Consider the following 18,196-nt stretch of genomic DNA (forward strand, 5'->3'; position numbering starts at 1 on the left):
CCTCTCCCTTGCCATGATCATTTGCCACCCTATCATATAAACTCTCATTGCCATTGGAGGGACTAGATCGGTATCCCAAGCCTGATCTATCATTGTTGGGTCTTTGACTACCCAACATCATCCTTAATTCCTTAGATCCAATATTGAATCTCTTAAGGAATTGTTCTAACTTATCAAGCTTTTCCCTTAAAGCTTGATTCTCCTTTTCTAGGTTCCTAACCCTAGAGTTAATTTGTCCATATTGGGCATTCCTATACCTACCCTTCCTAGGCATGTGTCTCCTCTTATTGGGATTAATGCCTTGGTTCTCCTTAGGTCTACCATTTCTAGGTTTATCATGTATTGGTCTCCTAGGATTTTGATCTATATTAACCATATTCCTATCATGATATCTAAATCCAAAATTTTGCATGGGCATACTATGATTATCATTATTTTTCCTAGCATGCATGGAGGAGTTTAAATTTGACTTTAAATTTAAATTAGGGTTTACCTTACCCTTTACCTTTGGAGCTCCCCCTTGACATGAGCCTCCATTCTTCCTCCACTTCTTTTCCCACATCTTCAAATGCGCCAACTTCTTGAGCTCTTTCTTCTTTGGGCATTTGGTGTAGTAGTGTCCCATGTCTCCACACGTGAAGCATCTAATGTGCTTCTTCTCCTTCTTTTTCCTACAACTCAAATTAGATTCTAAATGAATTGAATTGAGTTTAGGAGATACCTCTTTCTTACCTATAGGACATCTACTCTTATAATGTCTCTTTTCATTGCACCCGAAGCAAATGATGTTATCTTTTGACTTTGCTTCGGTGGAGGTGCTCATTAGGTTGACCTCCAAGACTTTTTCTTCACTTGTCTTGGATTCTTCTTCAACCCTTGAGGATGTGGATGCTGTCTCATTTTCCTCATCCACACTTGTGGATGACCTCTCTTCATCCTTTTCCTCAAATGTGACCAAATTCACTTCCTCTTCTTCTTTTGATGTTGAATTGGTCTCCACATCCAATTGATCATTCTCTGCTCGAGCTTCTTCATCCGTTTCTTCGGATTTTTCCTCCTCTTGTGTAGACAAAGGTTCTTCCCATGGAACCTTCTTTATCTTGCTCCACAAATCATGGGCGTTCTCATATTCACCTATACGACTCATTATGTTATTAGGTAAAATATCAATTAAAATCGATATTACCTTCGAATTTGCCTTTGACCGAGAGGTTTGCTCCTCCGTCCAATGACGCGGTCGGAGTCTCTTTCCTTTCTTGTCATTCGGGACTTCGAACGGCTCTTTGACCACTATCATGGTGTCCCAATCCGTGTTGAAGAAGACCTCCATCTTCATCATCCAATATGTGAAGTCCCATAGGCCTCCGCCTTCGAACTTTGGCGGTTCTATCAAGCCAGTCATCTTGTGCTTCCTTGGCGGTTAGTCCAACGGAGAGCGTCCTCGCTCTGATACCACTTGTTGGAGAATCGGTGGCCGGCTTGAAGGGGGGTTGGATAGACGGCGCCCCCAAATCGATTGATCTTCCGACACTTGTTAGTATGCGCAGCGGAATATACAAAACAAACAAGCTAAAGGAAATTAAACTAAAGACAAGAGATAATGCAAACCAAGCTACACGATCAATTACGTGGTTCGGAGATAAAGCTCCTACTCCACGGCGTGTCCTTGAGGTGGACGATCCCTATCCGTCGGTGGATTACTCCCCGGAAGACCTCCGGCTAGCTCACGTAGCTCTTTGTGGGTGGAGAAACCTCACCACAACTCTCACCAAGGACTCTTTAGAAGCTAGGGCACTGGTAGACTACTAATAGGGGTTAACCACCTCTATTTCGTCAGGAATAACCAAGCCTCCAAGCCTTGGTTATATAGGTCGCGGGTTGAAAACCCCACCTACCAGTCGACTGCCAAAACATGCAGTCGACTGTCCTCTGTGAAAATTCGACCGTTACATCCCAACGGCTCGATACAAGTCGACTGCTAAAACATGCAGTCGACTGATCCACACTGACCGAACGAACAGAACCATTCTATTCATACCCAGTCGACTGCGCGGTCGACTGCACCAGTCAACTGATAAAACATGCAGTCGACTGCTACAATACTGCTACAGTAACGCTACAGTAACCCCCTAAAACTAGGATTTTACTCCGAGTACAATCTCTCGTGCACTCGTACCCTCACCCTTATGACTCATTTGATGCTTCCTTTGTAGCTTTAAACCTCTTGCCTTCAAGCCTACTTCCTTTGGCTCTCGTCCCTCGGATGCATTCAAGCCCGCGGCTCGTCCCCAATACCATCATTTGCGTATGCCTCGAAGTCGCTTCCCTCGGCCCTTGTCCTCGCTGCCTTATCCACGACCCCTCGGATGCTTCATCCTTCATCGGACCCGAAGCCATCAATCTGAGTCGCATGTGTATCCTGCATACCTGCACACTCACATACACATATCAAATACAAGGGTGAACCTAACTTAAACCCTTTGTCCAAATACCAAAACACATGGTCGCACGGACCATTGGGATTTCTCCAACAGGCAGTTCGTCGGTCGGCAGCTCAGAGAATGGTGTGAAGGGTACGACATTCAGCAGCACTTCACCTCCGTGGCCTACCCACAAAGCAACGGACAAGCGGAAGTCACCAATCGGGAAATCTTATGAATTCTTCGGGTTTGGCTCAATCGTGATGGAGGTAGCTGTGTGGACGAACTCCCGGGTGTACTATGGGCGATCCGTACAACCCCTAAGGAGGGAATGAGAATTACGCCTTTCCACTTGGTGTATGGAGGTGAGGCTGTCGTTCCCGTGGAGGTCGGAATAGAGTCTGATCGGGTGCAACGGTATGACTAGGATAACGCCGAATGGAGGCAGCTAGAGCTGGATTTGATAGACGAGACGCGAGCTAAAGTAGTCGGTCGACTAATGACATACCGACAGAGAATGAAGCAGAATTACAACAGGCGAGTGATTCCCAGGGCATTTCGAGTTGGCGACCTAGTATGGAAGAAGGTGAAGCCGGTCGGCGATGTGAGCAAGCTGGAGGCTCCCTGGGTTGGGCCCTTCAGGATCATCAAGAAGCTCCGATCGGGTGCCTACTACTTGGAAGATGAAGATGGGCGGCAGCTAGAACGACCCTGGAGCGCTAATCATCTCCAGCCGTACCGAGCTGGGTGAAAGGTGCGCCAATGTAATTCATTTTATATTTTCGTTCTTCGGTACCCTTTGACTACAAGAATGAAATCATGAAATACAAAAGGTATACCAAATACGCGCCAAACGGTCGAGCTCCATCAGACCGTCGAGCGGTGACGTTAAACGTCAGAGTCGAACCGGCGACTATAAACCCCCCGGCCTGAAGACCGTCGAGCGACGACGTTAAATGCGAGAGTCGAACCGGCGACTATAAACCCTCCGGCCTGAAGATCGTCGAGCGGCGACGTTAAACGCCAGAGTCGAACCGGCGACTATAAAGCCCCGACCTGAAGACCGTTGAGCGACGACGTTAAACGCCAGAGTCGAACTGGCGACTATAAACCCTCCGGCCTGAAGATCGTCGAGCAGCGACGTTAAACGCCAGAGTCAAACCGGCGACTATAAAACCCCGCCACAAATCGTTGAGTCAAACATGGGCTTAGGCCCTCCCGAATGGGAAGGGGCAAGCCTAAATACAAAGGCTGAGCGGTTGATCAAATATCGCAAGGTTAAAAGCACGCGAGAATACGAGGACGGATGGAAGAAGAAGTAGTCGACTCGGGCATAATCAACGAAGAAACAAACAGAACCGAAAAATGAAAATTCATTAGTCAAAATATGCCAAAATGGCAAGCACAAATTCATTAGTCAAAATAGGCCGAATGACAAGTACATTTCTTCGACTTCATTCCAGATAATCAAAGACCTCATCCGGCATCGTGGTGAGGAGCCAACACGGTCTTGGACAGGGATGCTGAAGTCTTCAGGAAGACTGCCCTCGGTCTTTAGATGATCGACCGTAGCAGTGATGGCCAACTCGAACGTATGGATAAACCGATCACATGCCTTCTTTACAAATTCCTTCGAGCGGATATACTTCTGCTTCATAACAGCAAATCGGCTCGGCTTAGCGCCCTGATATTCCTTGAGGGCAGCATGGGAGGCCTCGAGAGCAGCTTGAGAAGTTTTCAGTTCCTCTCGCAGAGTGTTAACTTCAACCGAGTGGCCATTCCGCTCGGCGGTGAGTAAATCGGTCAGCTCCTTGACCTTTAACTCCAGGGCCCAAGCCTCGACATTCTTGGCATCCAAGTCAGCTATTGCCCTAAGCTTTCTGGTAGTGGCTAGGTCGATCATTCGATCATAAGATTTTACCTTAGTTTCCAGCTGCTCCAACATACTCCGTCGATCAGATGAGATCTTTCGCTTGTCCTCTAGGAGTCTCTGGGATTGGGCTAGCTCCTCTTGCAGCTCGGCGTAGGAGGGCCCCTGAGCAGGAGCTCCTCCAGAGAGTTTGAGCTTCTTGAGCTCATCTTCCAAAAAGGCAAGGCAGTTGCATACCGCCACACTCTCCACCCAGCACTACAAAGGCAAGGACATGTCAGAGCCGAACGAAAGTAGGATATGGGAAGCAAAGGGGAAAACTTACTCCTGTAGCATAAGACATATGGTTGTTGCAGAGCAGCCCCCGGGGCATGGTTGTAGCCCTAGCGCGGGCATCCTCCCAAATCTTAGCTAGAGGCCTGCGGATAAGTATTTGGTGCTCCGGAGCCGTGGGCTAATCGGCGGGCGACAAGAGCTCCTCAGTCGGAAGCTGCAAGAGGGCCTTTATAGATCGTCGACCGCTCGGGGCTGACTGAGCAGATGCCGACGGACCAGAGGATTGACCGATCGGCGTAGTCTTGATCCCTGATTGTCGAATTCTCTTGTGGGTTGGGGGTAGAACTCTGAGGAGCTGAATGGCGATCGGGTCAGAAGGAGGGTCGCATTGCGAAAGGGTTCGATCGGAGGAGTTCGCTTCATCCGTGCACGGAACGGCTGCAAAAGAAGGGGCCTCAGCTTGTTCGGGATCGCCGATGCCCAAAGCAGCTAATCGAGAAGGGGCATCCGATCGACGACGTTTGCGGATGGCCAAGGTTTCTTCATCACCTTCCGACGACGAGCCACCCGCTCGGACGGTAGGATGCGTCTCTGAAGGGGCGTTCGCTACCTCTTTACCTTTGGTCCGAACGCCAGCCCCCTCACCAACAGCTGGTGTTTCTTCACTTTCGTCCTTGTGAGACTCGACCAGCGCAATGCCGAGTCGCTCAATTTCTCTGGCCGCAACTACCTCGACCTCGGCGGCCTTAAGCTTCATCAAGCCGATACCTACCGACTTCATTAGGACGTCAACTGCAAAAGAAAAAGGGTAAATCAGTTAGACTCAAAGAAAGTGGTGAAGGGAAATTCCTCACCAATGCCGCCCGGGAGGCCTATTCGGATTGGGCTCAACTCAAACATATACAAGACGCCCTCAGACAGTAGCTTGTGGATATTGAACTTCAAACCGGCCAGCAGGTTGGCCGTGTGGAGGTACTCCGGTCGGGTCCTATATTTTGTCAGCTTGGGCGGAGGTGGAACGACGGTCTGCCACTTGGTTCGGAAGCGCGGCCGCTCGGGAAGGCACAGGTAGAAAAAATATTCCTTCCAATGTTTATTGGAGGAAGACATCTTATCAAAGAAAACCAGGCCGATCAGAGATTGAAAAAGAAAAGTGCCGAATTCAGATTGCTTGGGGTAATAAAAATATTGAAAAATTTCGGGCTTGAGGGGAATACCATGGACCTTGAACAAGACGACCACGCCGCACAGAAGACGAAAAGAATTAAGAACAAGTTGGGCGAGCGAGATACGGAAGTACTCACACATTTCAACGAAGAACGGGTGGATGGGGAATCGAAGGCCAGCTACGAACTGGTCTCGGAAAAAGGTGATGGTGCTAATCGGCGGGTCATGGGGCCGATCGGACGGCTAGGCTAAAACTATCTCATGGTCAGGGGGAAGGTCAAAAGCACCAATCAAGGTGGCGGCATCGCCCGAGTCGAACTGACTCCGCATAGTGTGGTACCAAAGGTCAGGGGACGGGGCGAAAGAACTAGCCATAATTGGAAAATAAAAATACAAGGGGTTCGTCGAGAAAAGCGACGGAGAAAGCACAGGCAGAAGCAAAAAAGGGGGGCTAAGGAAGGCAAAACGAAGCAAGTGCAAAGATGAAGGAGGATCAAAGGGCTTACAGGAATAGAAACCTGGGGGAAGGTCGAAGATCGCCGGGACGACGGAATGCTCGCAGGAGCGCTGGGAGCAAAGGAATTCGCTAAAGCACGCAAAGGCAGCAGCGATGGAACAGAGGTCGGCGTTGAGGCTTTATAAAGATTGGGCTCGGCCAACCATAGTCGTCCGATCTAGGTCGCGAGGATCGAAGCTTGCATCCAGCCACATAATTTGAACCACCGCATGTCCCGTCGGAACTGACGCTCCAGCCATACGATGACGGCGACAGCGCCATGTGGCGTCCGCTCACAGGGGCGCATTTAATGAGCTCAATTACGCAGGCGTGACCGCGTGCTCAGCCTTAATGCCGAGGATTTACATGAATTCCGAGGAGATCCTTAAGACATCGGCATTGACCGCCACCGGGTCGGCAAGACAATTAGCGACCAGCATAGTGCCTCAATGGGTAGGTCGCCAAGCGGCTGTATGTCACATTTATAGTGTCCGGGCGGAGAAGTACTTACGTCAACGGCAGAGCGGGCCACCAAACTGATAGTCCAGTCAGTCGGACTTGCGACCTCCTTCGACTATGCTTGAAGGGGAGGCATATAGTCTGGTGGTAAGAATAGGGGGGCCTACAAGAGTAGGGGTCAACGACACGTGGAGGTCAAAGTCAAGATAGTCAACTTACGAGTCAGGCCAACCGGAGAGGTCACCTGGTTGATCAGCCAGAATAGCGCCCAGGCCGGCGCAATGACAACTCGACCGCAGGTCGAGTTTCCGACGCTCATGAGTATGTATAAAAGAGCTGATCCGCGGGGCGACCTGTCTGCTCGACTGAACGGCAGATCGACTAAGGCTGCAGACCCGTCCAAGTATGTGACCGAGTGACCTTCTCGCTCGATCCGGTATGCTTGCACTCCCGGACGCTAGGATGGCCGAGCGACCCTCCCGCTCGGCCTAGTAACCGACAAAAGATTCAGAAGAGGACAAAAAGGACAGCTGGTGATATCCTTCTCGAGACATGGGTCGCCGACAGACAGCATGGTCAGCGGCCGAACCGGACAGAGAATCGTACGGTGGTAGTTTCCACTGTCATGTCAGAGATATGCTCGGACGGTTGCGGTATGGTGTCAGATACACTTTTCTAACACATCCATTCTGAGGTATGCGTTGAGGAGCGGGTACCCCTCGAGAAGCGTGTGCGCGCCTTCCATGGACCCTATATAAGGACCCCTAGACTTCGACGGAGGTATGCATTCATCTTTACTATAGCTACAGTCCTCATCCTGTTACTTTGCTTCTCCTTGCCATCGTCTGACTTGAGCGTCGGAGGGTCGTCACCGGAAACCCCTTCCCGGCTCGGCTTTGTTGCAGGTTCATCGGACGTTCACACCATCTTGAGGATCAACCGAAGACAGCAGAAAGCGCTATGTCCCCAGTGTCTATCGACTCGACTCTCGGACAGGATCATATGGTAAAAATTTATTTTATTAAATTTAAATATATATTTTTTACTACACAATATCGTATCTTTATTTTTTTTAAAATTTTTTTATTATCTTTGAAATAGTAAACATGTAAATTGGAAAGTGAGAAATTGAGGAAAATAATATTTTAATATTTTAGGAATAAATTTTATTTTTTTTTTAAATTAAAAAAAGACTGGAATAAGTAGGGTTGAATTTTAATATTTTTTGTTACTGTTAAAAAAATTTTAAAAATCTTTGTTTATGAGCCATTGACTACGAAGCCGTTGCTGTGGATGGCGAACACTGCGACCATTCCGAAAACTGATCCTCCGCCAAATGGAGCACTTGCGCGAGATCTACAAGTGCCTCAAAACCCTAGTCGATTTCCTCCTCTGCCGTCGCGACCGCCTTCCGAAGCGCGACCCCAAGCCATGGGATCCTCCCTTCGACCCGTCGCAGCCCTCTCCCCCGATCTCCTATCCCATCACCAGCCTCGAAGCCCTCGCCTCCCGCTCCTACCTCCGCTCTTTTCATTTCCCCTTCAACCGCGCCTCCGTCCCACTCCCGTCCTCCGCCGCCTTTCTTCCCCCCCGCCGCAGGATCCTCGTTTGCCACGACATGATGGGCGGGTACGTCGACGACCTGCGAGTGCAGGGGAGCGGCAACCCCGGAGCATACGCGATTTGGCATTGGTACCTTATGGATGTCTTCGTCTACTTCTCGCATGACCTGGTCACGCTGCCGCCGCCGTGCTGGACCAACGCTGCCCACACCCATGGCGTCAAGGTATTCTCTCCCGATGCTCCTCATCCCCTTTATGTTGTTGTTTGGTCTAAAATGCTCCAGCTCCACTATTCTTGATAATTACGGTGATTATTTTCTTTATGAGCTATACCTTACTATTTTATTCATGTTTTCGCTTCAGATAAAACAGTGGTTGACTGATCAGCGATATTCTATTTAATTTTGCTCAAAACACATAGGTTTCTATGTCTCTGAGATTCATTTTTCCTTCATCCAGTCCTTTTTTTTTTAAAAAAACTTTCCTATCCTCTGTTTGCTTATTAACCTTTCATTTATCAAAGTGTGGAAGTTTCTCTTACCTAAGTTCATTCAGTCAGCTTGATTCACATGATGCTGCTTTCTATTCTGTTAAAAATTAACTTATTCTCTTTGCTTTGTTGCTTGATTTAACCGATATGAAGGTCTTAGGAACTTTCTTGGTTGAATGGGATGAAGGTAGAGTAATTTGTGATACCTTGCTTTCGTCAAAGGAGTCTTCCCAAATGTATGCTGAACGACTTACAGAACTAGCTAGTGCTTTGGGATTTGATGGTTGGCTGGTTAGTCTCATCTTCCCTTTCCTTTTTTTTTTTTTGTGCGCATGTCTGCAGAATCTTTGTTTTCAGATAGTTTTTTCCTTGGGTTTGGAGTTCTTGATTTTTTGGCTTTGTATCTTCTCCAAGAATTGCTTTTCTAGGAGTTGAATTCGATGTTGATTTGTAAGTTTGGTTTTGTGTATTGACCCATATACAAATGATACATGATAGTAAGACTTTTCAGGTCAATATAGAAGTCAATCTGGACAAGAAGCAAGTTAATAACTTGAAGGAGTTTGTCCATCATCTGTCGTGTACTATGCATTCCTCAGTTCCTGGGTCTTTAGTCATATGGTCATTTCACTCACTAAATTTTAAATTCTCTGATAATACAACTCCTCATTACACTTTCTTAGCGAACTGTATTAGTGGTCAGAATGATTTGTAAAATGCAGGTATGACGCTGTAACTATTGATGGTAAACTTGCCTGGCAAAACAAACTGAATGATGCCAACAAGCCATTTTTTGATTTATGCGATGGTATTTTTGTCAACTATACTTGGCAGGTAGAATTTTATTCAATGTTAAACAAGTGAACTTCTTCATACTCTTTTACCTTGAACTTAGATCCCCCAATCCTGCAGGAAGGTTACCCCAATGTTTCAGCTGTCAATGCAGGCAAGAGAAGGTTGGATGTTTACATGGGCATTGATGTTTTTGGCAGAAACACCTTTGGTGGTGGAGAGTGGAATGTATGTAACAACACCTTGCCAAAAATCATTTTCTTTAAAATTTTCCATTATTGCAGATAAAAGAATTTCCTTAACACAATTTGTAGGTGTAATATTAATTTGAACATATTTAACTTATGCCTGCCACTTTGTAGGTTAATCAGTTTTTATTGTCATGGTTCTAGGTAGTTTCTTTCTACAGCATGTATAGGTTTACTTTACTAAGTCATGAAGCTGTACTTATTGTTACAGAACCTAGTACCACTTTTTAACAGTTCACTAGGATTTAGATATGGTGATCATCACCAATAGTATCACTACATCAATAACAACCAAAGACTAAGTGCATAAACAATTTAGTGGAAAAATCCTTTGAAAAATGAAAGAGTGAAAAAACCACGGGTGAAAAATATTCCACTTATAATGGGAGAGTGCAAATTTTTTTCTCTCTCATATATATGAACTAGACTACCAGTGTACAACTGTAAAAATACCTAATCTAAAACCACATCATTGTATTCAATCTTGAAGATGGAATCCCAATGAGGATTTTGCTATCATTCCTTCGCATGCCTCCAAAATTTTGGCCTACTGAAATCCTCAAACAATTTCTCTTGATTGTTGGTGTATGAAGCCTCCAATTGCCCTGGATTCTTCTTTCTGATGGCCTTGCAAAGTCCTTATATAAATCTTCCGGAAGACAAAATCAAGTTTTTTCTCATGAGACATGCTAAACGTGCTGCTTTGGACAGTGGACTGGCTTCTACACTTGTATGATTAGAGTTAGAGGAGTAAAAGGAAATGAATGCATGCTGATGATTATATTTCGCATATTTTTTTAACTAAACGTTGTAGCACCTTATTTGGCTGAGTTAAGTGTCTTGCCTTGTGGGATCATGCCTGCGGTAGTCACCTTAGTCATGATGAACAGAGCAGAAATATAGAGGAAATGCATAGCTGCATGGCTGTAACAATTCATTTTCAGTTCTAAGGGCTGCCAGAGACTAAGAATGTACTTCATGTGAGATGCACTGGCAAGTTTTAATTGCTTTAGAGGACTCTGTGATTCACTGCAGTTAGATAATAGACTTGGATTTGGGAGTCATTTAGAAAGTTCACATGCACTCCCATCCGAGCCACTTTGGAATTGCTTGATATAGCCTTCACACACCGTTAGGGTTATTGGATCAGAAAAGGTCATTGCTTTCTATATTGACATATTTCTTAATTTTGCACATCATTTATATGCACATAAATGTGTTCCTACGTTATTTATAGCAGTACAATTATCAAGATAAAATCTGATTTTTTTTTTCCTTTACCATGACAGTCAAACATAGCCCTTGATGCTCTAAAGAAGGATGATGTTTCAGCTGCAATATTTGCTCCCGCATGGGTATACGAAACTAATCAAAAACCTGACTTTCAAACTGCACATAATCGGTATAAACTTCCCACTTTAATTGTATAGTTCATTGCTTCGTAAATATATATTTTCATGTGAAAAGTTTTAGAATTTTAACTTAACTGGTAAGGAAGATGGTATATCTGTTCCCCATGGGTTTCCCCTTTCAATTCCATTGCTGTTAACATATCGAATAATGGTGATTCAAGAAGGCTTCCCACATTGTTGTATATGAATTACTGACTTGGCTTGAATAAATGAAAGCAGATACAACCCTGACGTTGGAAGAAACGTCTTGATAAACTAAAACCTTTAGAAAATTGAAATGTCTTAGTGTGCATGCAGTAAGCTTTATTGAATTATTTTCAATTTATGCTTCATATTATTTTTTCAATTCTTTGGGTAGAGCAGAGGGAGTGGGAAGATAAATGGGAAGAATACAAAGACCATTATGACAAGGATCTACATCTGATAGGTATGAAGTCTTCCAAAAGATCAGTGATTTTTAGGCACTCATGTTGCTTCAATAAAATTGTTAAGTGATCTTGATACTTCAGGAAGAAGTTGACGAGTGGTGGGTTGATGATCCATGATGAGATGATCATGGAAGGGTCTTGACATGAGTCTGTGCTGTATTTAATGAGAAGCAACATTCGCTGAAGCTAAGAACAATTATAGGCTACCAATAGCAAAAAAACAATGAGATGCAAGAGCATCCTCATATAGTTGAGGTAGGCAAGAAGGAAACCAAAGTAGACTAGAGATTGAGATAATGTTGCTGCTGCTACTTGATTTGGAGACAGATAAAGTTTGTGGGAGTCACCATTGGAGGAGGAATAAGGTGCAAGTGACAGAGGTAGTGATGGCATGGATGAGGAAGTCTCTAGGAAAGAGGAGGAAATATAGATGAGCATTGCAACTTGTTGCAGATGATTGTACCACCTGGTTGGATGATCAAAAGTAGACAGGTGTCACCTTAAGTAGGTTTAGCCAAGGGACACGCCAAAGTCGAGGGAGTCACTATTGAACTTGTTGAAGATGATAAGGCCTTAGGCTCTTGACATGTTTGCCTGGAGTGGATGTTGGAGAGAGGACACCAAGCTTTATGTAACATGAGGTTGTCAGAAAGAGAATGATTGATGCTGCTAAAGGCAAACACAAGAAGCCATTTCAGAATCATATAGGATTTCTTATATTGTTGCCCAAGGATTTGCCTCTATGTGGGGTTGATAAGGGATTATCTTGTCGAAGAAAGAGGAAGGGAGAGTGTGGTGGGGCAGAGTAGGAGAGCAGGGAAGGAAGGCTATACAACTATGCTAACCCTTTGGTTTCCCCCTCAAAGGAAAATTCATGGATCATCTTTTTCTTGTTTCCTTTGAACATCTACATGAAAGATTCTAGTATAACACTTAATGACCAATAGCCAACATGGGATTAGACAATTAACCTAACTAAAAGTATATAACCACTAGCTTTAACACATCAGTTATCACTGTGCTTCATACTCTAGCTTAGGAGAGGTCAGATATGACATTAATAAAATGAATTAAAATTTTCACATTCAATTTATTCGTTTTCCTTAAGTTGTAGTTTTAGGAGGAGTCTTGAAGGTCACAGGTTCGAGTCGCAGAAACAACCTCTTGCAATGCAGGATAAGGTTGTGTACAATAGACTCAATATGACTTGACTCTTCCCCGGGACCGCACATTAGTGGGAACTTTATGCATCGGGCAACCCTTAAGTTGAAGTTTACATGGGTCCTTGAATTGTGCAGCTGGTGGGGCCTTGTTGAGCAGTCATGGGGGATCCTTCAGCACTACCCAAAAGAGTTGCCCTTCTTTTCGGACTTTGATCAGGTGAGCATCGATTTATTTGTTTTTACATAGTTCAAAGCTCTCAAATTGACTAGCATATTAAGTTTTATACTTGAACTTACTTATTAAATGTTACCCATCCTTTGTTACAAGTAGAACATGAAAATTTACAAGATGCTCTAATTAACTTCGGCAACAAAACAATATAGCTAAAATTTTATGCTGGAATCTGATTTATCAAGGAACATGATTTTGAGCTTGGGAAGCTATGATAGTTGGCTATTTTGTAGCAATCTGAAATGACTTTTGCAAGGCATTTACCATTATAGAGGATATGATTTGTACTGATATTTTTTTCTTGTTATGACATGCTATTTTTGTGTTGTACATGTAATTTAGACATCAGACACATTATGAGCAGTAACACCTGCAAAAAAAAAGAAAACAGTATCTAAAAAAATTTAAAATAAGGAAGTAGTGGTGGAAAATTTCAAACAAAAATGTCAAGTGATTACTTCACAACAAGGCTCTTAATGCAATTTATAATCGTATTTTTTTACTAGCTTATCATGTAAAGGGGTAAGGCAAGCACAAAGATAAAGCATCAAAATGTACAATGCCCCACAACAGTACAAATGATAGAGAAAAACCCATCTGGAAAGTGTCTTGTATCACCTACTAGGTGACAATTTTAAGTGTGAGAAAGCACCACAGAGAAGTAAGGAAGACTGTGCCAAAGATAGATATGGAATATGATTGACCATGAGTGAGAGAGATCACTGGTGACAAATGCAACCCTCTACTTGTCTGCCTGTAAAATGACTTGGGGTGCTAGTGTAAATACCAGTTTTAAGTTTTCTTACCCAGAATGATTATTGATTTGGGCTTAGGAATCTTACAGTTTGTCTATTTTTGGTAAAACTAAACCTTTTTTAATTTCAATGTTCAAATATTTTTTTTCATAGAATAGATTCAGTAAGTTTTTGAGAAGCTGGAGGTTTCATATACGAAAATATGAACATGGATCTTTATTTTATGATATATGCATATGCCTATACTCATCCAACTCCATCATTATATGACAAAGATTTAGTTATCTAAACATATCAATCTACTTTGGCAAATTTTGTTTTTAGTTTTTTGTTTTTTCATCTTAACGACTCAAAAATGGATTTTTAAGATCCAACTTGCTATTTCCCTGTAGCCTCATGTTCTTTTTTTGGTTGAGATCATCATAGGTTGCACTTGCCTTTGTATGCTTTCTGCTTGATTATACAATGTATATGAATTATGATAATAGCAAACAATGTGTCAGATATCTCTATTTTGGAAAAAAAATAAATATGGCCACTAGTGTAGGATTGAAATGTTAACATATTTTCTTAAGGGTCTATCACACACCATCTATGATAGGATTATGTAATCACGTTCTTATTCTTGAAAAGTTGTTTCATGATGATTCCTATTGAAGGATTCAGTTAGCATGTTTTATATGCTTTTGCTTTTCAGTTTCATCATCTCAAGTGACAATGCATTGAGTAGTTTTTATCCTTTTTGACCGACGTATTAAATTTATTGAAATACTCTTTGTTATTAGCAAGGATTCAGATTTATCATTGAATCTTTTGTTATTGTTCTGTATGTGCATCAAATTCTTCTTTATTTCATTTGTCTGATATACTGTTGATTCTAGGGTCATGGCTATCATTTCTCCATTGAAGGTTTTCAGGTAGCTAAAGATCCATGGAATAACATATCTTCACAAGGCTTTCAGGTACTATTTATGATCCTAACATGCTCCATAAAATTGCTTGTATGCCTGATTCATTATGTTTTCTTAGTTTATTTCTTAGGTCTCCAAGCTTTTTCAGATTCTGTCATGATATATTTATATATGTTGTATTTTTTTTCGAACACCTTTTTTTTGTGCTACTATCATAAAACATGATAAGAAATATAAATAAGCTATGGCTTCTTAGAAAAGGTTCACTCTTGATTAGAAATCGTTACATGAGGCATGAGACAACATAAACCCATATTTGGCATAAGATTACTATTGGTTAAAATGACACCTTTTCATCACAATTTTTAAACCATGAAAATCTTTCCTATAACTGTTGTGGGAAATTGAGTGGCAAAAATTATTCTGAACAATATCTATTTCTTTTATCTAATTACAATACAATTTACCATTCCACTTTAAAGAAATATTGGAATTTCCTTTGTTTTTATGTAATCTTTCTTCAAGCATGGCAACTCTTTGAACACATTTTTAATTTAATTCAACTCAGGACATTGTTTTTATGATGTATTTTACATTTATATTCTATTTCATATTTGGATTTATATTCTGGTCATTCTTCTCGAGAGAATTTATTCCTTGATTCCGAGAAGTTCTATAAATAGAGAAGCAATGTAGTCGAGGAATAATGGAATATTAATAACTTATTACAGTAATATTAATTAATTACATTATAACAATATAAATAAAGTAATACAAAACATTAATTTAATAATTAAAATCATTACTATAACAATTTAATTTGATCAACTAGAATGTTAGATCTCGTCCTCTTTTGCCATTGGCATTCTTCGTGCGGGTCTCTTCACTATCAAAATCATGCCACCACAGTTCTACCAAATACATAATTAACTTTTCCATTTATTGTTGTTTTAGCACTATTGCCTTTTTCATGTTGCCAAAGTTATGCCAAATTAATCCCAAGTAAATCACGTGTGCTGCTCAGTTATTTTAACTGTTTTGCTGAATCATATTATAATCCAATCTCATAGCTGTGTAATATTGGATCCGTATTATTCAACATCTTGGTTATTTTATAATTTTTCTCTTCTTATAGTTACCTTGTTGTTATTGATTTTTTTATCCTATTACTCTTGTTGACTCACTCAAAAGATACTTTGCCTACATCTTGTTAATTATATAAATAAGAAGCTTCTAAACTTGATTTAATTCAATTCAACTATGCTATTGTTTTCCTATTCCTTTAGAAAGTATATTCCAATTAATTGTAGTAGCTAGCAATTGTGGAGGTTGAAACCGATTTTGTATCCTTGTATTACGTCTATCAAGCATTGTCTACAATTACTAAGGCAAATTTGTATATTTCTTAAAACAGCCTATTCTTGGTAATCCTGTTAACCATAATAGCTCCAGTACCATTGAAGCTTTTATCAAGTAAGTTTTATGTATTTTTAAAGCAAAAAAAGTTCATTTGTTCAGCTACTTCAGTGTTGTGATTATAACTGTATATTTGCACATTTTAATCAACATGATCCATTTTTACATACATTTATTATTGTGCTGCTGCTGTTAGCATGTTGCATTTAGGTGGAGGAGCGCTTAATATGTTCCACAGAGCCTTTCCAGAACTGTGTAATCATAGCAATTCGAGTTATAGTCAAGTTTTGTGACTCAAGTTATGGTCAAAACTTTTGGAATCTTTTGGCAAACATCATCACTACTATGCTGCAAACTCACGAGGTCAGACCCAAGTGGACCGAAATCAAAGAAACTTAGCTAGTCACCAAGACTATAACCCTAATAATCTATTGATTAATAAAACTACCAGTCGATCAAAACAAATAGGAGAGTTTCCATTAGTTTCAAAATAGAGAACTCAAATTCAAACATTTATAACAAAAGACATTCAAGATCTTTCATGGTAACGTTCTTGACTCGTAACTTCTATTGTAGAAATGTGTAGGAAAAGCAATTTTCTTCTGCCTATACTTTTTGTAAATTTCCTCTTTTTTTTTTCTTAAAAAAAAGAAGCATTTATGTGCTAGTAGCATATAAATGTCATTTCAAATTCTCATCCTTTTCTACGTTTTTTGCCCTTTCTCAACCTAATTTTGCAATTCTTATTCTTTTATTTTGCTAAAAATATTCAACATACAACATGTCTTCTTATTATTTTGATCTGTTATTATTAGTTTCAAGGATGCATCTTATTCTGGAGGAGGAAATATTACTGCTAAAGGAAGTCTAATGGATAACTCTTTTTTCTCTGCAAAGCTCTTCCATGGACAACTTCTATTGGATGATCAACCCGTGTACATATCATATTCTGTAAGCTGCATCTTCTCCCATAGTAATTGTTTTCCTATTCGTTGGAATCTCCTCAACAGAGTTTTACTAATTTTCAGGTGTTGAATTATTTGATTTTTCATGCAGGTAAAAGTAGATGAAAATTCTCTCTTTGGATTACATCTTGAATTGTTATCAGAAACCAACGGAAGGACGTGTGTCCTTATCGCAAGTGATTCTGAATCTTTCACCAATGCAGGCCTAGAGTACAATATAATCATCAAGCCCCAAATAAAAAGTAAGGTGGAGGATGCATTGGCTTACCCACCTTGGTTTATACATGAAGCTGTCTTGACACTGGGCGACTATACATTAGCTGGCATTTATATGGTATCTACCTTGAAAAGTCGTGGCCTGATTACCATACAAAACAACAAAAGTTCATCTCAAGAAGGTACCTTACCAGAAACCTCTGGATCTTCACTCTACTATGCATCACTAGGTCACATCAGCATTCGAAACAAAGAGGATGGCGCGGAATATCCACCAGCAGATTTATGGATCACTCGAGCTCAGAATATTCTGTGCACCTCAGATTCTCTTGGAAACAAAATGCTCAACCTGAAACTAACTTGGAAGCTCAATGAAGGATCCACGACATCATTTCAGAGATATAACATCTACGCTCAAAGTGGCTCAGGCCTGCAGTACCTGGGTCCTGCTAGAGCTGAAGTATTTTACGTTTCAGATCTTAGTGTTTATATTGGAGTCACAACCCTCAGGTTTATCATTCAAGTACGTGGCCTTGATGGAACATGCCAAAAGCTTGCTGAATCTCCTTATCTGGATTTGACTCTTGAGGATTAAATCATATCGGGGCTTGCTCAGCATTATAGTTGCCACTTTGGTATTGACTGGCAACAGAGTGGTGTAGCTTAATCAATGTGAAATATCAATTCCTTTGCGCAGTTAGATGTTTCTTGGTATGTTTCTGAATTTTATAGGAGCCATGTTGAATAGTATGACACAACACAGTTCACCTCGTCTATTTAATTAAATGGTTATACCGAATTAATTTGTTACCAATTTTTTTTAAAAAGGGACAGTTTGATGTACGAGGTTTTTATCATGCAGGATCTTCGGGAAGGATTCATTGTATGCAGTCTTATTTTATTTTTGATAAGAGATTA

At 41.6% G+C, this 18,196-nt stretch overlaps 1 protein-coding gene across 1 annotated transcript; it reads left to right on the plus strand.

Annotated features, from left to right (window-relative positions):
• Positions 1-7,971: 7,971 nt before the first annotated feature.
• LOC122016067 (cytosolic endo-beta-N-acetylglucosaminidase 1-like) lies at positions 7,972-18,081 on the plus strand. Its single transcript, XM_042573235.1, has 11 exons — positions 7,972-8,474; positions 8,894-9,031; positions 9,252-9,361; positions 9,463-9,574; positions 9,653-9,760; positions 11,070-11,182; positions 12,919-13,000; positions 14,652-14,732; positions 16,096-16,154; positions 16,913-17,048; positions 17,154-18,081. The coding sequence occupies exons 1-11, from the start codon at positions 8,025-8,027 to the stop codon at positions 17,871-17,873; spliced, it is 2,109 nt and encodes a 702-aa protein (XP_042429169.1). The 5' UTR covers positions 7,972-8,024; the 3' UTR covers positions 17,874-18,081.
• The last annotated feature ends 115 nt before the right edge of the window (positions 18,082-18,196 follow it).

Source organism: Zingiber officinale, chromosome 1A, assembly GCF_018446385.1.
Source record: "Zingiber officinale cultivar Zhangliang chromosome 1A, Zo_v1.1, whole genome shotgun sequence".
NCBI lineage: Eukaryota > Viridiplantae > Streptophyta > Magnoliopsida > Zingiberales > Zingiberaceae > Zingiber > Zingiber officinale.

Excerpts from the sequence above, each read along its gene's own strand:
- LOC122016067 (XM_042573235.1), top strand. The coding sequence starts at position 8,025 with ATGGAGCACTTGCGCGAGATCTACAAGTGCCTCAAAACCCTAGTCGAT. Across the intron at positions 11,183-12,918 it reads TTTCAAACTGCACATAATCG|CTGGTGGGGCCTTGTTGAGC; the intron begins GTATAAACTTCC and ends TGAATTGTGCAG. Across the intron at positions 14,733-16,095 it reads TATCTTCACAAGGCTTTCAG|CCTATTCTTGGTAATCCTGT; the intron begins GTACTATTTATG and ends TTCTTAAAACAG.